This window comes from Melospiza georgiana, chromosome 5 (assembly GCF_028018845.1).
Source record: "Melospiza georgiana isolate bMelGeo1 chromosome 5, bMelGeo1.pri, whole genome shotgun sequence".
NCBI lineage: Eukaryota > Metazoa > Chordata > Aves > Passeriformes > Passerellidae > Melospiza > Melospiza georgiana.
Window position 1 is genome coordinate 31,332,477 of NC_080434.1, and position 25,852 is coordinate 31,358,328.

Consider the following 25,852-nt stretch of genomic DNA (forward strand, 5'->3'; position numbering starts at 1 on the left):
TTCAACAGGGCTCAACATACTGTAAAATTAGAAATCAGTCAATACCACAGCCATTATATAGAATAGCATTGATTGGATGTACTAAACGTGAGCCTTGATGACAATTGATCACAATGAACTCTGCTCACTGAGGAGTCTGGTATACTAATTGAGGAGCCATCCTTAAATAGAATAATAAATAGAAGAGGAGGGGAGAGGAGAAATGGCTACAAAGCTAAGGGGCTGCCTGTCTGTGCAATGAAACAATAAAAACCAAAGAACCAGGAGGGCCTCTGGATGTCCTCTAACTTCCATGCCCCCTTTTCAAACACCAAATGAACCTGTGAACTCTCACAGGTCATCTCCACAATATGTGGAGCAGGTGGGAAACCTGCTCAAAAGGGTCTGAACAACACCTCAGAAGGAACATTTCCAAAAGCAAATTCCACAAAGATGCCATAAACCCCAGAAGTCTCATCTGTGACCAGCCTCCATTGATCAGCTTGAAATCAGGCCTCAGACTGCATGTGTAACCAGAATTTGTTCTTTAGAGTGAGGAGCTGCCCAGGCTGCTTTTCTTGGTTTTTTTTCATGGCAAGCTGCACATGGAAGAGTTTGAAACACTGTGTTATTAAATTTGGCACTAACAGTTTGTAGTTCTCACTACAACACAAGGAAATACATGCTGGTAGAAAACAAGTTCTGAACATCTTCATTATCCTGAATACTTATTCTGAAAGTATCCCCAGCCCCAGATCAAGATCAAACAGCATCAAGGTGCTGAAGAAACTCATCTCAGCAAATGCAAATGTTGTACTGCCTCAGGAACATCCCAGGTTTGTTACCTCTACAGAGTGCTAAAATACAAAAAAAAAAAAAAAAGCTCAGGGGTTAGACCCCTACCTGATTTTGAATGAACTAAAGGACAGAAGCAGTTCTGATTTTGGTTTGTGACACGGAAGAGATGGCCTGGAGAAACCCCACACAGCAACGGCTGCTGAAACCTCAAGCAAGCACAAGTTTTGCGGGTAGTAAACACTATCAATGTTTGAAAATGCAGTGTTCGGAGTATTTCGTGCTTTCCTGGAAATGGGAGAGCCGGCTGTGCGAGGCAGTTTGCTGCCAGTGACTGGACGCCACCAGAGGGCCCCCGTTGCATATCTCTGCTAACGCTCAGCCACGCACCTTGAGCGGCCAGCCGACGGGAAAAGTCAGAGATGAGCATTTAAACAATGCTCCCAGATGTAAGACAGCGGTAGAAAAAGACATTTGGAGCCAAGGGAATAAAGGATTTGAGCTACACCAATCAGTTTTGCAGGTATAGTACAGGGAAAGATCATTATAAAAATGAGCACACTGCCCAAGTTTCAGCAAAGGAGAACTTTTTAAAATAGATCTGGTTTTCTATCCACCCAGCTGTTAAAGCAGTGATATTTTCAAGAATTAGAAGCAGCAGCTATTTTTGTTCTCTACCCCACCCACATAGCAGGAGAGAGTTATTTTATTCACTCATTCCAACCTACATTTATTTCCAAGTCATGGCTCATTTCCTTAGGCAGCTCAAGTTTGGGATGAATGCACCCTGGACCACTGTGGTTTGTTTCAGTTTCCTGATGTATTAGTGCCATAGCAACAGTTAGCATCCCTCACATGCTTCATACAGAGGTACCAGCTAGCAACACCAAATTAAAAAGCAAGGCTACCTAGAATGTAGGTCTTCCCTGCACTTATTAGCTGTATCATATTTAATTTGGGGATTAGGTCATCCAGTCAATTAAAAGAACAAGGCTCCTTGGTTAAGGTCAAATATATTAAGTGGTAAACAGCAGAGGAAATTTGTGCTCTGGAGGAAGACAGTATTCACAGGCTTGTCCAAGATGATGATACATCTCATCTATTGTTTGCCCATCTATCAGATAATAAACACATAAACAATATAACAAGCAAAAACATTAATTACACTGACAGGGTTTGTCCTAGGTTGACTATATGATGCTTTTATCCCCAATTGTCTTGTTCTGTTTATGCTGGATAATAAATTTTGCACTTTTAAGAGTGTTCCTGAGAGTGAAGGGGGGAGAGAAGAAGCAGCAGTTTGTTTTCAGACACTGCACTCACTCCTCCACATTCCTGCTCCTGGACTGTGTCGCCTGCAGATGGACAGACAGCGGGATGGAGGTCTCCTTTGCTTTTAGTTAGTTTAACTAGCTGAGGCAAAGAAGTTCCCTGGACTGTAGGGGTTTTTTTTCCTTTTTCCTTTTTCTTTGGACCTGTTCAAACCTGCTCTGGACTGAACACCAGCAGAGCACCGGCAGCTGCACCTGTGGCCCACCGGGGCAGGCCTGGGCCACGACATTTCCAGCATCGGAGGGACTGATCAGAGACTGAGCGAGCTGAGCTGTAACCTGGGGAGGGGACTTTCTCAATTGGTCATCTCTTTTGGAGCAGCCAGGAGTTTTATTGATTAATATTGTTTAGGTTTTATTGTTTAATAAACAGTTTTTTTCCACTTTTCTCCAAGGAGGTATTTTCTCCCAGACCAGTTGGGGAGAGGGGCTGATTGAATCTGCTTTCCTAGAGGAGCCCATTTGGGGGTTCTCTCCAAAATTTGCCCTGAACCAGCACAGGGGTTTTTTGATTTTTTTTTCTTTGATTGGTTTTGTTTTGGGCATTAATTGCCTGGTCCACCCAAATACCCACTTGCTTCCATTTTAGCCTATCATTTCTCACAAATGAGCACAAGACACAAGGGTACATGGTAAAAAAGAGGAGCTCTAATGATATAATATTTCCTCTAGCCAGGTCTTATGAGCTCTCAGAGAAACATCACACCCGAGATAGCCCAGCTGCCTCAGATGGCATAAAAGCAGCAGAATGGCTTCTGAGGTAGTGTTGGAAACAGAATAAAAGGCAAAATAACAAAGCTCTTTACAGAGAAAAACTGAGCCAAGTCCAAGAGGCTCTTGCTCCTGGTATAAACACCCCACAAAAGCAATGACTTCCTTTGCTCTCCTCTTTTTCTGGTGAATTGCTTAAATGGGACCTTTTGGCTTCTGTCCAATTGGGCATCCTTAGGTTTGAGGTGAAGTCCTCAAGGTTCTATGAGGTGTCTTTTACCAAATGGAGGAGAGAAACTTCTGGGCTTTTTTCCTTTTTAAGGAGACAAAGGATCGTTTGTTCACACTGTCAACAGGGGGCACATTCCTACACTCTAATAGTTGAGAAACCTGGTTCCTGCAAGACCAGTGAAAGATAAGAGGAGGAGTAACACAAGTGCAAGATCCTTGATTGTGAAAAATAAGCTGTTTATCAGCTTCCCACTCATGTTGTGATCATAAGAACATGTTCTTTTCTACTGTCACCATGCCCTCCTAGTAGAGGGGGAAAACATACTTATCTGTGGAGACCTTTTGGATAATAATCAATTCCTCCATAACCTTGGCAGTCTAAGGGCAATATACAATTTCAGGTAAAAGCAATTGCCAAAGCCTGTGCTGATATATTCTGTATTTCGTTTGCATTTCAAGAGAAAAGAAAGGAGGAGGTGGAATGTAAGTAGAGAAAATAACACCAAAAATCAGAAACACTTACTTAAAGAAGGGCAAGACAAAGTAGTCTCTATTTCAAGTCAGACTGGCATTTTTACCAATGGGTAATAAAGTACACTACACTTGTAACTGGCAAGTTCTTGGGTTCATCATTTGGTTTTATTTCCCCATTCTATATGTAAGTACCCACTTCACAGAGTTTTCAGCTTGCTTTGTTAAGACAGCCAAAAAATGACTGAGAAAATACTGACAATCCCACCATCCTCTCACAAATGATACATAATACTCATACATTCAGAGGTCTGAGCTTTACTTTTACACAACTTAGACTCATAACCATAATGAGGATCACACATTCCAAGGCTCTGCTTGATGAGGTGGAGAAGGGTTGCAGGACAGGAAAAAAAGGCATATCAATCTCCTAATTTCTGATAGAAGCAGAAAATTTCTCTTCCAGCAGTTGTTCTTTATCTCCCCATATTTTCCTGTGTCTGGCACCTCTTTTTGCCTATTCAGTCTCCCATTTTACCTCTGAGAACAAAGAAAGTACAGAGTAGTGCAGGAAGAATGCTCTCAACATTTCTCTTACTGCAGTCTCTGTTAACAACTCTCAGAAATCAGTCACACAGAAACACAATCTCCCAGTTTAAAACTCTGGCACACTGAAAACATTTGAGAGTTATCAGGATTTTCAATCACATTTCTTCACATTTTTATACCTAGAAAATAAATCAACAGCTTAAACAGCACGGAAGCACATCTTACTATAGTTGGGAGTAAGTAGACCTGTTCCAAATCAGGAGAGCCTGAGGCAATTTTCCTCACTGCCTGGTGGTTTTCCTTTTAGCCTGCATGGCTAAAAGCTGTGCAAAAGGGCAGATTCTCCTACTGCTTACCCGTGACACCAGCACTTAGACTGACTGATTCACCAAAGAAATTCACACAGCTGTAGCAATGCCAGGCCTGGCCAGAGAGGAGGAGAGCTCAGTTCTGTGCTACTGTTAGCCCCTCCATGGGATATTGTTTTTCTAGACTCTCTAGGGCTGGGTAGAGTTGTATCTGTGCATCTGTCCCTCTGTATTTGTGCAAATACAAATGCATGTATATAGCATGTATTTGTGCTCACCAAGATTGATCCTCTGTCTTTTCTGAGACTTCAGCCAATGGGCTGCTGTCATGTAAACATTATTAACTGTTCTTACCAAGGTCTGGCTTTGGCACCTTGGCCAAAACAGCAGCTATTTTGTGTTTCATTAGGGACATTCAGATGGTTAAAGAAGACTGATCCTTTGATATGAGAGCTACTTACCAGGAGAGCAAATATTTTATAGCAATAAATGCTATAGGAGACTATAGAATATTCCCACTGCCTACTCCTTAAGAGCACTTGCTCTGTTCCTGGAGGGTGGGCTTGTCAGAGGCCAAATCCCAGCCTTCACACCCAGTGGTAACACAGGCAAGTAGCTATCTAGAAATAACAGCAGCAGAGGACAGTGGATGTCACATCATAGGCTTTCTTTAATTTGTGTAATGCACACAAACAGACTCAAAAAGGGATCTAACAAAACCACAAGATATGATTTAAAAACACAGGATATTTTCTGTTACACTGTCCTTGGCTGTGTTTAATTTACCTCAGCTTCACACCCCCAGACATCAGGACATGATGCCCTGGACACTGTTCTGCTCTTTGTCATAGCAGAAAATATTCTACAATGCCATCCCTGGTCTTGTGACATGGAGGAGAAAGTCAGCCTCTGCTTTTTCCCTCTGACATAAAACACTTCCTCTCCAACATGCAATTCAGAAAACATATTTTGGTGAAATGCTTCATGTCTTTTGACATCAGGAGATCTATCTCTAGAGCATCATGGTTACTGTGGCTCACAGGAGGGCTAGGCTAAGTCGCTGAGAGAGTCTAGCAGTACAGGGGTGATTTATTATAAGTAACCATTTAAGTCCTCAAGGTATTGCAAATATTTTAAAGTCATACTTTAATGAACATAATTAATTTTACTGTAGATTCTTCTCAGAATCAGGGAGAACTTTATTAGCATATTTTATGTTTTCCTATTTATAAAATTAGAGTACTTTGCTTTAAATAAGGATATTTCTTTATTGTTTCCCTGCTGTGTCACATGCAAAATATCTTATGGGAACAGAAGGAAAACACGTTGGGCTTAATATAAAGCCAGTCTATTTTCTGGTAGAGATAAGTCATGGAAAAATGAGATAAAATAAATAGCATTTAACAAACATTTCCGTTTCCCACAGATCCATTTTCTATTACTATCTGGCAATATTTTTTCTGTTGCTCTTCCTTGAAAGACTCTTTGACCTTTTTCCTTTTCAGTCCTCCATCCCTGAAAGATACAGAAAAGAAACAGCCTTAAACTCACTTCAGGGACAAGGCAGAAAAACATTACTATATTTAGACTATGTAGTCAAAGCAGTTTCCACTCTTAATGTTGACATCTGTAAGACAATGTTAAGTGATTTATACTGCCAAGATTTACAACACCACAATGCCCTTCTTTTAACCCAGCATTTAACAGGCAAGTAATTAATTTTCACCTAATACTGCCTGCTGTCTAAACCCACCTGTCAGCTCTGTTTCTCTCTATCTACTATATTATTCTAATTATTCTAATGTAATTGTTCAAGTAATAAAGTAACATTTTCTGAATCAGAGTCAGTAAGGGTGGTGGACTACAGTGTAAACAAAGCAGGTTTTAAAGGATTCCATGCTAATATTTCAGAATACAGAGCACCTTTAAAAACAATTCCAGAGGTGTTGCTTCTTACCAAGGAAGCACAGACATTCCTGCCCGAGCAGCAATGACAGCCTTGACTCTGTCAGCAAAGTGAACAGCATCTTCTTCTTCCTGAAAAAAAAAAAATATATGCATTAATTGCTTTACAACAGACATTTTCTCTGTGCCTCATTTAAATAGTAGGTTTTGTCAGACAGCAGGCAGTAGGATTTATGAGCCAAATGTAAGCAGTTCCAGCTGATCCTGGTTTGCCAGTCTCATGCCAAAAAGAACTACATGGGAGGCTCTCTGGTTTCTGGGACAGCCTCAAACAACACACAGCCTGAAGTCCCAGGTCTGGCCAGAGCAAGGGATGCATCCTAGATAAATCCAGCACTTGGATTGTAGTGTTGCTTCCTAGCCTCTGTCCATTAAGTTATCAATAAGGATTCAGAGCACCTTGTGTAGTAATGCAGACCTCCTTCCAGACAGCATTTCACAAGCACTTTCAAAACATACAAAAGTGTAAGAACCTCTTTGACCATCGGTGGCAGGTACCACACATTGCAGACAATAGCCCAGCTGGTTAACACATTAAAACCATAGGTCATAATGGAATGCTTTGTGCTGTTCCAGAAGGCATCTCCAAAGCGGGGGTCATACTGAAAGACAAGAAGAATAAGCTGCCTTGGTTTAAATCACATAAATGGCTCCTTTTTTTTTTTTTGGCCACAAAGTCACAATTCAACTTATTAAATAACGGGCAAATCTAATCACACCTCCTGAAAGCACCAGTAAATTCAGAGTAAAGTTCCAACACTTATTACAAGTTTCTAACAGTTAGCATTTACAAGCAATGCATGATGTCAAACTGTAACAGACCTGCAACACAACTGTAGCAAAAGATTTATTCAAAATGTAAAATCTTGTCATCTGCATATATGCTGACTACAAAGGTTTCCTTGACAATGCTCACACCAGTTTTAAGAACTTCCATAAGATCAGGTAACATTATAGTGCCAGAAAAAGTAACTAATATTTCCAGATCTAGAGTGACCTGGCTAAAGCTACTCAGAATGACTTGAAAGTACCAAGAAAACTGCCCTTATCCTCAGAGCACATAAGAGCCAGGATAGAAATTACACGTTTCCCACATTGCTTAAAACCCCAAGTTTCTGTCTCTCAGGGCTTATTCAGTACTTAATGCACACCAAACTTATCCCTTTTCAAGGCTTACACACGAACAGCTTCCCTGATGAGAGAAGCATTTGCAACCAATCCTTCCATGTTCAGAAAAGTGCAGTTACAGTACCTTGATTGCTACTGGATGGATGGTCCCTCCTACCTCAAAGCTCCCCTTCTTAAACATCATTACAGATGTGTTGTTAATGCAGGTGCCTGGTCAGAATTAAAACAGATCAAGGGCTTAATCCACTCTGACAAAAGTATCAGGAAATTAATCCTAAACTGTCTTGAGGAGACTTAGTTCTTAAAGAAGAAAGTAAGCTTTAGTTCTGGAACATAATCCCAGAGCCCTGTATGTCTTCATTCTCTTATATGCTAAAGCAAATAAACTGTCATAAAACTGTTGTAAAATACTAGAACCTGACCTTTAATATCTCGTAAGGACTAATTAATTCTACAGACTAAAAACAACCACAGTTCTAAAGACTGGATATAATAAACTGTACTCAATGGCAAGAAGTGAGATGAGCAAAAAAATCAATACAGTTGATTCTTACCTTCTGGGAAAATTAAAATGGGTAACTTGGCCTTATCTGCAATGTGTTCTCTAAGTCTGTGGGGAGAAAACAAAATTTCAATGTATACTTCATATTTGTTTTGTTCAAGAGTCTAAACATTCATTACCTCTCACATAGGACAAGAAAAGCCCTTGCCCAATTGCCTTTCACTCTGTCAGTTGCCTCATCTGGAATATGTTCTGGTTTCAGGCCTTTATCTCAGTATCTCTTGAATTAAAAAAAGTAGATTTTCTACAAAGCTCTATGAAGTTCCATTTTAACCAGAGAATGGTGGTTCTTGAAGCATGTGAAAATAACTTCCCAGATTCCATCTATGAATGCAGTCAAACTTTTTTTTAGACTGAAAGATGTTCCAAATTTCTAGTTTTCATGCTTTCTAGGTTCCCAACATCAGTTTTACATGTATTTAAGGATTCCCCACGTTTATTTGACAGGTCACTATCTTACTACATTTGCTGCATCACTTAAAACCACAAATATCACCACTAAGCAGATTACTGACACTAGAGATCGGTCATTTTCCAAGACAACTGTCTTTCCTACAACTCAAAAGCATGGAGCTCCTCTTTGGCCTGTATTAAAGGACAAAATAAAACCACCATACATTAAAAAAAAAAACCAACCAAAAAAACCAAAAAAACCAAAACCAAAACAAAGCAAAACAAAACCAAACCAACCCAACCCAACAACAAAAAAAGACGATGACAAAAAATGTCAACACTGATGACAAATTACCACACCTGACCAGACAATGAAGCAAACACCTCACTACCTTACTTTTTCCTCACCAGGTGACGGTCTTTCATTTCCGAGCGTTCAAACAAGACATGCTGAGAGGTTCTCATGCAAGATTTTTGAATAAGTCCCATAAGCCCTCCGTGTACCTGGCCAACCTGCAAGTCCAAAAGAAACTTGTTACAAAGCAAACACACACACACACTTAAATGATTAAATTCTAAACACAAATGCAACCATTTCTAAGCTTATTGACAAATTATACCAATCCCCTTGGTCATGCATGTGCACACACCTGCTTGCATCTAGTTTTTTTCAGTTCAGAATGTGAGTTTGAATGCTGTCAAATCCCAAATATTCTATAAGGAAGTTCACCCTCTTACCCAATGCTCCATCTATGGACATCTCAACATTACTGATATTTACCAACTGTCTTGCTCATACCAAGGAATAGCATCCATCACTGGCCAGGATTAGGACATCCAATGGAGATGTGTGGTTGGCTACACAGATGCCTCCTTTCTGTGGTTTGTTTTCCCTGCAATGACAACCATAAAAGTAATTAATGTTTATTTTCCAGACTACAATCCCAGTCAGGTGGCAAGCACTGAAAAATATCTAAGTGTCTGAAGAGTACTACATCATCTACACACACCCTGCCAATACACAGCAGGAAACACAGGAGGGCATGTGAACATCCTGAGAGAGTCTGGATGATCCAAACAGCTTTTTGGATCAAGTTGTACCATCATCAAGTATCCAGGCAGTAATGGAATAAGAATCCTGCTCCAAAACTTGAGATGTTAAATTCTGCAAGAAACAAACTCCAGACTAATAAAGGGCAAGGTGGCAGCACTCACCTGTTATGGAAATGAACAAGGCCACTCAGACATCGGACACCTAAGGTGGCACATATCATCTGGACCTGGTTGCTCAGCCAGCCTTTAACTCTAAAAGAAATGAAGCCATAGATACATTTCTAGTTCTATGGAGCCACACATGCAATGTAAACTCTCTGAGTTATCCCAAATTGCTGTTACTACAAAGACCATACTAAGGTTCACACTGCATGTCTGCTTCCAGATGCCATTGCCATAACTTTCTCTCACAACACTCTATAATTTTACAAGAGAGAAAAAGTCACCCCGTGATAGTCCACATCAATCCTCTGGACTTCAGCAGACTGTTCCAACTACTAGTTCAAATCCTTAAAGAAATACAGAAGAACTGAAAGAGCCCTCAGCAAATACCTACCTGCCATTCGGAAACTGTCCCACTACAGTAGTGGCCAACACCAGCAACAGGATGCTGAAAACAGACAAGCAGATGCTACAAAGTAAAACAATCTTAATTAAACACCAAGAAGCAAAACTGGAGGAGTAAGCAAGAAGGTTTTCTTACTTGGCTCTTTAATCCATTTCACAATGCTTCCTTCCAGCATTTAATAGCATCTAACTAGCAACAAACTACTTGCTAACCCGCACAAACCCCTTAATCCAGCTTTGCTGGATTTTAAATGCAAATTAATTACTAATAAAACATATGTAACATGAGAAATTTACTTTTTTTTTAAAGGGATATTTGAGTTTAGTTGGCTTCTTGGAAAGGTTATGCCAGATTCTCCTTCCTCCACTAGCCAAGAGTATATTATTTCACACCTTCTGTAAAAAGTACCGTGAAATAGGATCCCAGCAAATCCTGTGTGGCTCACCGGAAAGGCAGCAGGAGGCAATACCGAATTAGGATGCCAGTGACCCACACAGCAGCCAGTTTCCAGCTGACATGATGCAGGTTGGCATTGGTTCTGCTGAGGAGATTCCAGGACAGCAGCTCCTCAGAGGAGAACCGTCGAGTGACTTCATCCTCTGCAACTGCCTCACAGCCCTTCTTGGAGAAGTACATGACATCAGCAAGGCTGAAACATCCTCGGCATCGGCCCACAACCTCCTTCTCCATGGGAGTCTCATCTCTCTGGATGATCCCTGCATGAGGAAATGAGCCCTTCTTCCACAAGGTGAAATGAAAAACATGGATTCCAAAGAGAATATCAAGAAATACATATGCTTTTTAGAAACAGCTCTCCTACTCAAGCACAATAATGCATTGCTATGCCTCAATTATGTACTGACAGTTCATTCCACAAGTTACTTCTCTAATTCTATGCCATATATCGCCCCTAAGTTGCTGAGGAAGAAGAAAAGGATTCTGATCAAGCTGCGAATAAAACCTTGAGCACAGCACCTACTTCATTATTGTTTACCAAATAGCATAGGCACTCGCACATATAAATGTCACAAATACACTGCCAAGACAGCAGATGCCTCCTGGTGCCTTGACTCAAATTCAGGCAGAGTTTACATGATTGTTCTTGCTGATGTTGATTAGCTTTATTGTTTCCCAGCTGTAAAAAACACCTTCCTCTGCATTTTTTTTCTTGGAACCTTCTATCTCCCCCCATCCCTTCTCTGCTTAGAGTCACTTCCCTACCAAAAAACTTGAAAGTGCCTGGGTTTCTCCCCTCCCAGATATATAAAGCATTACACAGACACATTGTGCAGGAAGAATAACAACACATTCTTGCTCTGCTATTTGTAAAATCACACCCCACAGGACAGCAATGCAGCAAGTCTGCTGAGGTCACTCTGAGACCAGATTCTTATCTGGCTGGTTACAGTGACTAAAATTCTGTTGGTTCATACCAGCTAACACTTGGCTTTTTTGTTTGCCTCCCCCACCTCTTTTTTTTTTTTTTTCTTTTTGATGGTGTACATTGGATGACATTAAATATGCATGATAAAAATACATTAATTTATCTTGATCAACCTACCTCCCCCTGAACAGAATCACAAAGTTTTCCTCCATCTGCACTTCAGTAAAACCTTCAACTCCCAGGAAATCATCAGAACAGAAAATTATTAGCTGACAAACCAAGCAGCCTACATGACTAATCACTAAAAATGGCACTACAAGTAAAAAGATAACTATGAGAACTTAGCTCTTTGATCAAAGAAGGAAGGGAAAGTAGTTGGGGAAAAATTATTTGGATTTTATCCTCATGTCTAGAAAAGAGTACAAATTCTATCTGTGATCCATGGGATGCTGTAACTCTTTTATTTGCGAGCTTGGACTTTTTGGGTGCTAGGAGTTACAAGAAGCAAAAGATAACTATGCAGAGCCATGTCAGGCACAAAGAACACTAATTTATCCCAATCCAGTAAAGAGAGAGCTGATGGAGCCCAAAAGCAAAAAACACTTATGAAAACAGGGATGCTTCCCAAATGCTTATCAGCAATGTCTTTCTATATCCACACTAGTCTCTAATTCCTTTTATTTACAAATCTCAGAGATTAGATATTTTATAACATGCTTATGTAGGTTTATAGCTTCAATGGATATTTGCTCATCAAACTCCTTTCTAAGTAAGATTGTTAAATAGCTGCCTTTTTACAAGATAAATAGTGCTGTGTCCCCTTCATCCAGAGATCTTACCAGTGGAGATTAAATTTTCAAGTGCCATCGCCTTCTGCTTTTTTACTCCCTCCTCAATCTGCAGGGTGGCCCACTGTTCCCAAAACAAGAAAAGTAGATGATGATGGTTTTCATTTCATCATTTCCAGACATTCTGCAATTACCTCAGGTGAATTGTCTGAGCCTCTTTTACCCCTGCCAGGTCTAGGATTTTCATTTTTCAAACTCAGCCTGAAGGGTGCCCTGCAGACCTCCTGTTTCATTTGTTACACAGACTACCTTCTGCCATTTCCAGGAAAAATTGTTTGGCTCAAACTTCTTTTCAGGACACAGGCAGTTGTGGTTTTTTTTCTGTAGGTCCAACAAATTACTGAGCTACCTATGAGACTCTATAAGATCCAATAAACCCAAAACTCTATCTTCTCTTGTTAGCTGCAGGCAATAAGATTATACAAAATAATATCAGACATTAGAGGTATGCCAGAAAAATAGAACTGAAAATTTGATTTTAAAGAATAAAAGAGATTAATTCATTTTGAGGGCATTCAAGTGGTTTCTGTTGATAGAAAACAGAGCTGGCAACATTGTGTATGGATAGTATTTCAGAAGAGCAGCTGTGGTAATGAGCTTTCACCCTTCCCTGTATTCATTTTTTTGGGCTAAACCATTTCTTCTCCTTGCATAGAGCATCATAAAACTCTCCATTAGCAAAATCAAATATAAAATTAGGCCTGATTTTTGAAGTTTTCCTAGTTTTGAATGTTTTCATCATACATACATAGAAATATAAATAGTAGCTCCCATGAGTACTAAAATCTGGCTGTATTTCTGTCAAGGTACCTGCCCTAACAAAGGGCATAGGAGGCTTGAAGTGTAGGCTCTGCTCATTATTAAAGGCTCAGTAACCCACTCAGTTTATGCCTTCACCTGCTATTAAGGGTTCCCATCTACAATAGATAAGGATCCATCTGTTTCATATAAACTCTTGCTAAACAGTGTATTTCCCTCTAGCTATGCGCAGCCACACAAGTCACCACAAGGCTGATCTCAAACAGTCTTCACTACATTACAACATGTCTCATGTGCAAACATCAACCAGCTTTTTGCCACCCTTAAGTTTTGCATGCTCTTTCTGTAGCTATCAAAGTTAAGTCAGTAATAAAATCAAAATGGACACTTTGCCTTCACATATCTAGGATATTTTAGTTACCCGTAGCTGACCTTTTTTTTTTTTTACCAGCCATCATAAAAGAAAAGAAAAAAGTGAAGGCAGAATAGGCTTTAATGTAGTATTTTAAACTCCATACAAACCTTCTTTAGTAACACCATAAAGCAAACAACCTCCCCAAAAAAGAAATTAAAAAACCTGCACCACAGAGCATCATCTTGTCTATACTTCCCAATTATTCTCCTGAAAAGGTCAACAGGAACATCATCTCTCAATCTTTTGCAACACAAGGAGAGTCATTCAGAATGGTGGAGCCAGGTGGAACCAGGGGATGTCATGAAAACAGCAGCCCACACACTGAGAAATGAAAGAACATACAGAACAGGTACAGGAACGTTGCAAAAGAGAGTAAGTAATGGCAAATTTAACCTCTTTACAAAATACTGCTGGTCCTCATCTCTTCCCCAACATCCTTTAGGATAGTTGCATGGCATTAGGGAAGAAAAAATATAAAACATAAAATATTTGAGACTGACTGACAAATAAAGCCTTCTGCCTTAGTCTGTGCTTTCCTGTTTCCTGTCTACCACCCTTATCTTGCCTATTATTGTCCTCCTACATAAAAAGCACCTGTCAGCTGGCCAGGACTGCCAGAAATGAGCTTGCTCATACTGTCTTGAAGGATCTGGAATACCTCCAGGAGCCTGGCTTTTCATGCCCAGACAGAAAAAGGGTGACAGTCACTGACCAAGCTGGCTCCAAAAATACATGTCAACTAATCTAAATGAGCAAGACATATCAAAACCCACAAAAATTTACAAAGCTTACTAGTAAATTATAAAATCTTACCTCCTAGCACAGAGAAAGAGTGAGGCAAAAGTGGCAGACTTAAACTAAATAGTCAAGGCTACAAAGGCAGTGTCCCAGAAAGATGAAGAAGAGCTTTCAAAGGCTGAACAGTTACACAGGGCTCATTAGCTTGGGAAAGAGCTGGCTGAGATGGCTGAGACAGGCATCTGCAAAGTCTGGACTGGCACAGAGGAGTTGCTTAAGGAGCACTTATCCATTTTCTCTTCTATACAAGAACTGAGGCTTACCATGGGAAAGCTTTGGGCAGAGTATGTGAGTAAGAAAAAAGGCAATATATTTCCACAAGCCGTCATGGGACATGAAATTCTCCTAACTCATGGCTTGGCATGGGAGACTGAAGAACAAGCAGCGAGGAGGGAATACAGCTGTAGTCACCCAGACCTTAGGCTTTCAGTCCAGCCATTGAATTGACACCTGTCAAAGCCATCTGTCTGGGTCAAACTCTGGACTGACTAACTCTGCAGTGGCTACTGTGCTGTTCTGCCTTTGGTAGCATCTGTATGTAGAATTTGTTTTCCAAAATGAGGTAAGGCTTTGTGATCACCTTTGTATTGCACAGTATTGAGACAGAGCTGTCACGCTGGTCTCTGTTGCAAAACAGTAATGAAAGGATGTTTTAAATACCTTACAAAAAACCCCACAGATGTTGCAACCAACACAGAATTTAAGTATTAAATGTAGCAACTTCATTCCTACACCTGCTGACTGAATGATAACTCAGATGTTGCGCTTTCCCTCACTCCCATTTCTGAGGTGATGAGGATACCAAGTCCAAACACCCAATGGCTGATCCCACCTGAAATACTCATATCTTGCACGATTTTTCCTCCTTTTTTGCTTTTGTATTGAGTACAGCTCAATCCTCCATCTTTCCATACTAAGTAATAATTCAGTTTTGCCACTCTTCCCATATTTTACTACCTCTTCTCCCATATTCTCACAAAAGGTTTTTCTAATCACTCATTACATGAACTTTTCTCAATCTTTTCCTCATGTGTGACAAAAACTCAGGGGCAATTCCTCCATGTAAAGTCTTCCACTACAGTGTCAAAGAGAAGCTTGGTAGGTTTTTAGCATGAACTAAAATCACCATCTAAGATCAAGCACTTGTGACCTCTTCACTCAACAGTGGTTTCTGCCTGGCATTATTTCCCCTTGCCCTTTACAAACATGGACACAGATCAAATAGTGTGAGTGTTACACTCAGTGTCTGAGATGATCTGACTGTCCATCCTCAGGCTGAGAAAAGGACTCACAAATCTCCTGGCTGCTCCATGGGGACTGATGAAATGGGTTGAGAAGGGGTTGTTTGGGATAAAAGCACTGATATAATTTGTTTGGGTTTTGATGGAGAGGCCAGCTAAGGATAGCCATGTATTTAAAAGCACAGCAGTGCAAGTTTTCACCGGCTGAAGCGTCAGCAACATCCGCCATGCTCCAGTAGGAGTTCACAGCATACGAGCTACCTCCATGTACAAGTGAGCTCTCAATGCAAAAACTACTCACAACTTTTAGATGGCTGATTTCTTTTTCTCTAGAAGCAGCAATGCTCCAATTTCACACAGAAGTTCAGATCTTGTAGAACTCCAGAACATTTCTTGGCAAATAGAGCTACAGCTGTTCAACGTGTTTCTTTGACTCTTCACAGGGCGCTGAGAGCATGGCATAGATTTCATCCTAGCAAATGCATCTTCTTTTGCAAACACTAGAGTAACATTCCTGGAACAGCTTTGCTAATATCCTCATTTCCAACAAACCCCAGGATGGACAAAGCTCAGAGAAAAGACATTATTTACAAATAAAAGTTTACAAGCATATGTGAAAGAATAACCCTAACAACACCCAAACCACCTTCACCTTTATAATTTCTATAAATACTTGAAGGATAATTTAAGGATAATAATAAGAAGAATTATGGGCTAATATATATGCAATTGAGAAATTACTGTATTGGAGGTCTTTTGCTATTATATTATCCTTATGTCCTAAAAAATAAAAAACAAAACCCAACAAAATCCAAACAAAAACCCAACCACAAAAGGCACCTGCAAACAAAAACAGTCACCCCAAATTTTCAAACCTTGAATCTTGCTTTTATAAAATGATTTATTTTCTTTCTAAGATAACAAGTATCTAGATTCCTTGATGGAAAAGCAGCAGAAGGTAAAAATTATTTCCATGCATGATTACATTTTCCCCATTTATTCCAATCACCACTCATAGTGCTACAACACTTCAGTGAAGTCAACAAATCAAAGTGACTTATCTCATCATATGCCACCATTACTCATTGCTTAGTGATAGATCTGAAAATCTGAGTTTTATTCTGAAACACCTTTTTTGCTCCCAACAAATTAAGTAAGGTCTAAAGATAAATTTTCTTTGAAAACAAAACTTAAATTTTTTTTTTTTACTTTGAAATCCTTGATTTCAGTCTCCACTCTTCTATTTTTCTCAAGTTGCCAAACATGGAGGAAAATAAAACATAATTTTCCTCTGCTCAGCTGTAAGAAACAGATATAAAAAACTCCTCAGGTGAGAAGGTTTCTATTAATTTTGCTGGTCTACATAACAGACTAAGTCAAATGCAACACAATGGAGTGACCAGCCATAGTGCTCAAGGTTGGATTTTTGCTGAAGCATCACCCAGTTCTTTGGCACTCCCTCGAGCAGTGATATTCCTGCAATATAGACAGCAGTGTGCTAATACATGACTAAGCATCTTCAGCATTTCCAGCTCAGCTCCCTGGGAAGGCATCCTGTTGCACCATTCCAGAGGACAACAGGAACCACAGATGGTCTCTGTGCATTATCCCATGAGCAATATTGCAGGAACACAACATCACAGCTAGAAACCAGCCAATACCTCTCCAGGGTTTCAATGTCAGGTTTTTCGTATCTCAAACAAGCCTGCCATAAAGCTGTCTTATCTCAAGCTGCAATTTTAGCTGTATTCTGGTGAAAAAGCCCCAGGACTCCAAGAATAGGCTCAGCAGTTCCATGCACAAGCTTTAACCCAGAGTTTTCCAGTCCTACCCTTTCTTCCTAAGAGCCTAGTGGGCCACATTACAAGCAAAGGGAACCTAACACCCCCTCCATTCTTTCTCCCTCTCATTTTCCACCAAGATAGCTCTTAACTACTTTTGTGGCTCAATGAGAAGCATTTGACAATACTTCAAAGAAAACCACTGGAATTAACTGTAAGATGAAAACAGCAGAAACTTTTTTTTTTGCCCACAGGACAATTAGGGAACAACTTTGAACAAAAGAACAAAATGAGCCAGCCTAAATAGCAGTGCATGGAGTTGTGCTGCTCCTGTTATTAGCTGCTGTGGCAACAGGGAACGAGACACAAAAGGCTATAGCTGATCACATAACAATTAACTTATTTATTTTTCAGTACATTGATCCTCCACATTGTGAGCACTGAATTATCACTAATAACCTGTTACAAAAACTGTGGAGAGAAAAATACTTCAAGTGCTTTACCAAAGAGAAGTACCTTCCTACATAAAACACACACTGAGTGGGTCAAACATCTCTTGGAGTTGGGAAATGCACAGGGAAAAAAGAAACCTAGAAATTATTTTGACAACTGCAGCAGCGAAGTTGTCTAAAGACAGGTTTGATATTAGAGAAGCTCTTAATTAGGGATTTAATTAGCATACCACTGTCTGATTAAAAAATATTTCACATATAAAGGCCAATATTACATACAGCCACCACAAGCAGTCATTGCCCACTGACACCAGTATCTGAAAAAAATAACTAACCCCTAAATTTTGCAGTCATCTGCACTATGCTAAATGATGTTCATACAGCTGAAGACAGACACTGCTCAAGAGCTCCTAATCAGTATTAAAACAAACAAACAACCCCCCCAAACAACAACAAACAAAAGAGAACATAAAGATAAGACAGAACTGGCAAGGTAAGACGGTCATGATATTAACTGTATCACACTGTTACAGACATGTTCTACTGCAAAATTACTGCAGATTACTCCAAGGGCTTAATAATAATAGCAAAAATAATAGTAACATATTTTCTACCACAAGTAGAAAGTAAATTCACAGAAAGCAGGTTTATGCCAGAAGCACAAAGTCAATCTACTGGAAAATGGAAATGTTTACTGTTCAATATGATGAATTCACAGCACCTACTTCCGGCTAATAATGGATATGAAACACCAAACTTGAAAAACTAAATGAGATTCTGGCTTACAAAAAGCCCCAGAAACCTTTTATTGATAGAAACAGGATCAGAATCTCAGCCATTATCTGTTTATCTCTAGAAAAATTCCACTTTTAGAAGGTTGCACACAGATTCCTTTAAGTCTTGTACAGAACTTGTAACTGCTGGATCCCCCAGATTTATAACTGCGTCAAGCAAACACACAGAATCAGTGTTCATAGCTGGAATATTAATTCCATGCAATTAAAACAATCCAAACAAAACCACTGAAACTTCCATACATCTAAAATACACATTTTTATTACTTACCAACTCCACAAACTAATAGATCTTTTTCTTTATACTTCACTTGTCACGAGTATTCTACTTGCATGAAGCATTCTAACAAGCATGAATTAGGAGAAAATACCATGGAATCTCTACTTTAACCCCAAAAAACCTCAAACCAGAAGCAATGATAAGCCAGCACATAACCAGATACCATTAAAGATACCCCTCAAAAGATTATCATATGAAATAAAGCTGCAAATAACACATGCAAGTTAATGGATTTTGTTCTCTTCTGAGTTTTATGGCATTTGATATAAATGCCATAAAAGTCAGAAGAAAAGGTATGTGTTTGCTACAGAACATGCTTAATAAAAATTTTATTTTTATTTTTTATTAAACATGTCCTGTAGCAAACATACACCTTTTGAACTCACATCTCAACTTACCTCTAACATTTTAATTACAATTTTCACATAGCAATGACAAATCCCCAGTGACACTCGAAATATCGAAGGCAACCAAACGAATGCCACAAACAAAAAAATCCAGACAGACAAAATCTTGCCTTCTGCAAGGCCATGACCTTCTCTATTTTCTTCCATGTTTGCCCCTCCAAAATGACAATCAGCTGCCTTTCTGAGAATATATGCTCATCTGTAGTGGAGAATCTAGCAAGCTTCAAGAGACAGAGGCAAAGAAAAATTACACATTCTAAGAGCCAAAGCTGTCTCTAGGAGAAGGCTGTTGCTCACTGAAGACTGACACTACTGATACTCTCAATGATAAAAGTAATTTCTACCCTTTGTCCCACCCTAACTCCACCCACTTCCTTGTAATTGATAAGCGTTTGCTCACCAGGGGAGAAGAAAGAAAAAAACATGATAAGTAATAATATATGTTAGATAATTAGATGCTGCCAATAAGGAACCTTGTCAATGTGACAACTGGTTTTCACAGGGTGTCCTGCCAATAAATTACAATACAGAACTAGGTGGGTGTGTTTTTCAGACTGCGTAAAATCTTCTCTTATTAATACACATGAAGCATTTCTCCAACTGATGTTTGCACAAATCTGTGACTTATTCACTCAGATTTTCTATTTCATGGTGAGATAACTGGCTTGGTTTGGTATTTGAACAAATGAATGAAAGAGAAGCTTGTCATGCAAGTCGGGTTTTTTCTATTTTATTTTGTTTTTTAATAACACATTTGAAATGAAGATGCAAGTTTCAGCAGGCAAAGACTGACAAGACAATGAACCTGCTCCCTCCACTCTATCAGAAATTCACCAAAAAAGCCTGTATTACAGGTTTACAAAATACACTGTGGTGAAGTAACAAGTCATCTATCTTTGGACATATTCAACTACAGAATTGAAATGCAATAGACAATCCTGTTTCTCCTTCTAGCCTATCAAATTTCAATAATTTAATTCAGTATTTTTTAGAAATACCCAATTCAACCCCTTACAGCCACCCTTCTCTTGCCTTTTTGCATCACAGATGATATAAAGGTGAATAACTCTAGAACCTCAGGGGAGCCCACCAGCTTCTTGTTTATAATCTTCCCACAGAATAAATGAACCAGCCTTGGTGGAAAGAGGATTTAGGGCACAACTTCCAAGACAGTGACGTGCTGGTCCACAAAAGATTTTCCCTTTGCCAATACATTGGTGTGTTTGTCTGAAGCCGGGGCTGTCCCTTTAAAATATTCCCATCCCCAAACACCGTTGCTTGGTTTGTGTTGTGAAGCAGCTAGATTCCTTATAAATGGAAGCAGATGCAAAGGTCCTGTGTAAAATGTGCATCCAACACTGTCCAGGCAGGAAGAGAAGCACAGATGTCAGAGGGGGCTGCACCACCTCTAATTTACTCCACACACCCAGGCACCAGACTCCTGACACTCACAAGCCCATGTGAATCCATGACACACTTCTTGTACCACATAGTGAGTCTAGTAGCTTCTGTACCTCCAGATTTGCTGCTGCATGACATCCCTCAGGTCTTTCAAATCACATTGCAATCTTTTCCAGCAATATAACTTCTCTTTTGCATCTTTTCATTACTTAGCTTCCTCACCTTTCTCTCCCCTTGCTGGCCGCCTTCTGAGCCTTCTGTAACCTCTACAAAACCTCACTGGTTTGTTTTTAAAGTGTTTCTGCCTTCCCAATGCTCTTTCTCCCAGTGACAACGTTAAGCCCCTCACTCTCCACCCTGCTGCTGCCAGGTACACCATTCACCACTATTTCTTACCTGCCCTGCCAAAAGGCTTCTCTAGGAACAAAGCTCCACTGTTAAACAGCTTCGGTCACCCATTTCTCTTTAGCTACTATTCCTTATTCTCCTTTCTGGTCTCTTCCTCAAGTGGCTTGCCCACCTCACACACATTCCCTAGCGGGGCCTGTGGAGAGCTGGAGGAGAGGGCGTTGATCCACCTGGCAGCACTTGTGAACAGCTGCCATCAGCCTCGGCACAGGGGATCGGTATGCACAGAGCCTAGGTGCTAAAAACCCCGTGGGCGGGAGGGTGGAGGTAATTTCTGGGACCTGATTTGAAGCAGGAAAGAGGGGCAAAATGAAGTATTGCAAGCAACAGGAAGATGTGACGACTCACTTGGTGGGATGCCTCAGCAGCAAGTTTAGGCACACACAAGACAGATAATTTCTTATAAGCATAGAGGGAAAGACAGACTTGCCTAGCCTGGGTGGGAGGAAGAAATTTCCTCTCCTGGATAAGATAGAGTTGTTTTTCATTCTGTGAAACCATATAAAGAAAGAACTGAAGAGTTTCTATTTGCCTCTGTTGAGGTGGACAAACCATACAGCCCAAAGGTACTACAAGATCCATATGGCCAAGGCTCTTCTTACAATTACTTTTTGCTTTATCCACTTTGTACCTCCTGAAATAATAAAAACCATTTTGATGTTCTTACTACTCTGTTGCCATTGATGTCACATGGTTTGGAGAGAAAAAGAAGCAAACACACAAACAAAAAAACTGCACCTCAACCACCCAAATTGGGAATGACACCAAAATCAAGGAGATTCTGCACATCTACCTAGTAACAGTATGGAATAAAAATTGTAATTCAATGGAAAATTGTCCCAAAACCCACTACAGAAAAAATCTGAGTACTAGAACTTGTCCAGTCATGACCAAGGAGTTTAATTTTGTTAAATTTCTGCCAAAAATGGCTGCTGAAGGTTCTAAAGCATCCTTCTGCTCTTGAGACCATAAGCATAAAAACAACTGAGACATGATGGTCTAAGCACTGTATGTCTTAATCCAAAACACTTAAGACTGCTATAGAAGTGAATATGGATTTGAATTTTATCTCTGCCCTGAATGAAGGTCATGAACTTGCTCACAATGTGAAGAAGAAAGGAAATTCTTTATTTCTTCAGGCAATTCATAACATAGTTTCCTATTTTTGGTCAGAAATTTTAGCATAGCTTTTTGTACCCCATCACAGTAATTGATGATGATGATGATGACATTATTGATATTATTATTATTGTTGTTGTTGTTGTTGTTAATTCAGAAGAGCCATGGAATGTCATTTTTATCAAACTCCAATGTGAATAGATATGCATCCAACACTAAGCTGAGTAACCACAGTTTGTAATGTGGCTACATAAATTTCCTCAGCAAAATAATTTCTTTCAGAATTAGTTCTGCCATCCACTGACTAAACAGAGATTCTGCATGTCATTCTTCTGCCCTTTTTATCCCTCTTCCCAAGAGCTAGCCTGCTGCAATCACATCAGTTTAGAAGCTGTGAGAGAGGCTTTATCCAGAAGAGGGAAAGCATTGCAAATAATGAAATAAACATGCAGCAACAGAATGTAGCACTGATTTGTAAGGTCCAGTAAATAACAGGTGATGAATTTATACCAAATAATCACAAGGACTTTTTTATGATGAAGTACTCCATATGTTAGGAAAAGCCACCAGAAAACATGCTGTCCATTTGGAAGAATGGAACCCAACTTAGAAAAAAGTAATGTGAGTGACACAGGAAGAATCCAAGAGCAAAGCTCCCTTTAATTTAATGCATCTCGAATTGACACCCACAAGCATAACAAATTCACTTGAAACAATTTCTGGTCTCCTAGGGAAATGACAAGGATATGGAATGGGCATCAGCTGACTACTCCAGGTTCTAGATCCCTTGAGGTCATCCTACTAATTTCATATTGCAAAACATTGCCTATTGCCTAACTGCCAATTGTAGTCAGGGGAACTGGAATTATGACCCATTTATTTTTCCAGTGCAAGAAGAAGCAAACACAGCACTGAACTCTGTCTATTTGTAGTGCCTCACATGGAAGGGTTAAATCAGGTATAGACAGACCTTTCCTGCACAGCAGTCAGCTTTTAAGCAGGTTCAAATATACTGTGAACAGATTAAAAACTGCAGTGGGAAGTGATAGCTTTCAAGGAGTGCTACTATGGTTTTGCCTTTCCTCTGATACACAAGGGGAACACAGCCTGGAAATAACACTTGCCATGGTCTTCAAAAAGAAGGAATCACATAGTCTCATAAATTTTGGCAACCATTCTTTCCACTTCCTTCCTGTCCAACACTAACCATTGCAGTGACTCCAAAGGGATGTCAGGGGAGAGTTTTCAGCCTGCCTTTCTTGTAATGCCTTTCTTATCAGAGCAGCCAAACATCACATGTCCCCAGCAGATACTGCTCCAAAGCAGCACTGGCACATTAGCTCCAGCCAGGTGCTGCTTCAGATGCTGAAGTAACACACTCCTTAAAGATTAACAAAGAGGTATTTGTACCTGAGGCAAGTGACAATGATCATGACTGTCAATCAAGGTCAACCTTCTATCACTTGATCCTTTTTTTAGGAAATATGCAGGGTATAATTTTTACCGTTTGGAGTAGCAACATTGTCCAAAGCTGCCTGCAGCCAGTATACAGAAGTACATCCTGACATTGCCATTAGGCACGGAAAGTTGGCATTATTGCTAAAATTACTCTTCTGACACCAGTTGTAGGGCTCCCTGGCATTTCTCTGTGAGTTTTGCCATGCTACAAAGCAGACTGATCTATTTAGAAAAGCCTTGTAAGTCAATGACACAGAGTCAGACAGCAAACTTGGGCTGATTTACCAGCATCACTTAACATCCAAGGATACCAGGATCATGTTTTTCAGGATAAGAAAGTGTTCAAACAGGACTGATCAGAACATTCTACACCCCAGTAATTCTGCTGAATGTACTCAGAATGAAAACTACTAAGAACATCTATTTTTTCAACTAAACTTTAACCAGCTATAACAACAACAAAAAGCCTTTATTAGTTTTGCTTATGTCTTCTCAATGTTTCAACCCCACATTCATCAAACTCCTTACCTGATTGCTACTCAAGGGTGAAATAATCTCTGGTAGTTTTGTTTTGATATTTATCATGACTGAAGTTCATGCTTTACATGTGGAAAATTCTCCAAAAGGCCAGAATAACCTTAGAGGTAACTATTGCATAGCAAGCAGTGTCAGGTGCAATATTTATTAATGGAAAACACACTGTCTTCATGCACTGAAGTGAAAATATGTGCTCTTCTGCATTCTCACTCTGAGCTATGTCTGCTACTCTTTAGATCTCTGTAGATTCCATCTATGCCACTAAACAGGAGTATGTTTATATCTGACCACAGTAATGCTAGTTATGCTTTACCTTAGGCCATCAACAGATTAATTATGAAAACACTGAAGAAGTATCTTTAAGTACTGTATCACTCACACTAGGATGACTGTAACAAATTTAGCTCTGACTACAGAAGCATTATTGTTTTCATACAAGATAAATTCAACAATTACAGAAAGCAATTGTATCCTGTGGCTTACAACAGGCTTGAGTCTTTGCATCTCAAAACAGGGAAATCCACTACTGTTATGGTTACATTTGTATGCCTCAGCAATGTATAAATACCCACAGATGTGTAGGCACTGCATGGCTGTCAATACCTACCTCATGTATTGTCCGTATTAATCTTGTATGTGGTTTGTGTTTAATTGACACTGAATGCAATAAACTAATTTGTCAATGCCTAAAACTTATTGCACTGATTAAATACATACAATTTTCTCCCAGCTCTGGCTTAGGAGTGACAGCAAGCACAACACAGGGTCATTTGGGAGAATTCCTGAACTGAGTGAGCATTTTTTGTCCACTTTCAACATTTTCTCCCCAAACAGCTCTAGAAGTTTGTCATATCATCTGTTCTTGTTGCCTCTACTACAGCAACATGGTCTATAATGGAATCTTTTGCTGTAATATATCCCTTTAGATGTGTTGTACTTGTTACCCATTTGTTTAACACCACATGGTTTGCATTGCAAGAAATGCATGCTAGCTCTTCCCCATCAACCTTGCCCATCATTCTGTACTATCTAGAGACTTGTCATCCCCTTATTCAGAGATCCAGATCATTTATGACTGTGCTGAGAAATGAAAGTCTTACCTGGTCCCTCTCTCTACTGTAACAATAGTTCAAAATCATAACAGTTTTCCCTTCTAAACACTAGCATGATTCACATATATTTCAAATAATACTTAAAGAATGTTATTTAAATATAAATATGCCAGAACCCCTTCTAAATCTTGCCAAAAAAAATTAAGGGAAAAGAAACCACACTGAAAATATTAATTTTATAGGCAACAACAAAAAAAAAAAAAAGTGTGAGACCTAAAAAGCATGGAAATACCTCTTGAAAGACCAGAAGGTCCATACATCCTATTTCAAGAGTCAGGAAACTAACGTCTAAGGCTAAGATTGTGCTTACCTATAGTCCTGATGAGTGATGAAATCAAACACTTGCTCTCCTGAAGGAGTAAAACCCCTGCAGCCTTTAGACCAGACTTCTGATCACATTTCAAAGAATGTTGTCACTTGTAACTCTCTCTTCCTGAAATTGTTTTCTAGGACTTTCTTCTGGCTGATATGTCAGGAACACCTGCTATAATGGGGGGAAAAATGTTAGTACGAGTATTAAAATAAGTAAAATGTGACAACTCAAAATACAAAACATGCATTCTGCAAACAGTCTACATCTGAGAAAGAAGTGGTACAATTTGCTGCTGTCAGAG

At 39.6% G+C, this 25,852-nt stretch overlaps 1 protein-coding gene across 4 annotated transcripts; it reads right to left on the minus strand.

Annotated features, from left to right (window-relative positions):
• Positions 1–3,584: 3,584 nt before the first annotated feature.
• Positions 3,585–25,718, minus strand: LOC131084047 (glycerol-3-phosphate acyltransferase 3-like). 4 transcript variants are annotated; one of them, XM_058025139.1, is made up of 12 exons: positions 25,549–25,718; positions 12,268–12,340; positions 10,490–10,760; positions 10,033–10,086; positions 9,639–9,728; positions 9,223–9,316; positions 8,821–8,936; positions 8,023–8,078; positions 7,593–7,678; positions 6,814–6,942; positions 6,333–6,412; positions 3,585–5,890 (listed from the first exon to the last, which is right to left on the minus strand). In XM_058025139.1, exons 2-12 carry the CDS (start codon positions 12,293–12,295, stop codon positions 5,776–5,778), a joined length of 1,119 nt encoding a protein of 372 aa, XP_057881122.1. In that variant the 5' UTR covers positions 12,296–12,340; positions 25,549–25,718; the 3' UTR covers positions 3,585–5,775. The 4 variants fall into 4 exon arrangements, with proteins under 4 accessions (XP_057881122.1, XP_057881120.1, XP_057881124.1 ...); XM_058025137.1 differs by having other exon boundaries at positions 10,033–10,107; XM_058025141.1 differs by lacking the exon at positions 25,549–25,718 and adding an exon at positions 19,195–19,350 and having other exon boundaries at positions 10,033–10,107.
• Positions 25,719–25,852: the final 134 nt, after the last annotated feature.

Coding starts and splice junctions, on each gene's coding strand:
- LOC131084047 (XM_058025141.1), bottom strand. CDS start 19,350: ATGGAAGAAAATAGAGAAGGTCATGGCCTTGCAGAAGGCAAGATTTTG. Junction 6,943..7,592: donor TCCATCCAGTAGCAATCAAG/GTACTGTAACTG, acceptor CTTGTCTTTCAG/TATGACCCCCGCTTTGGAGA. Junction 6,413..6,813: donor TGCCACCGATGGTCAAAGAG/GTTCTTACACTT, acceptor TTTTTTTTTCAG/GAAGAAGAAGATGCTGTTCA.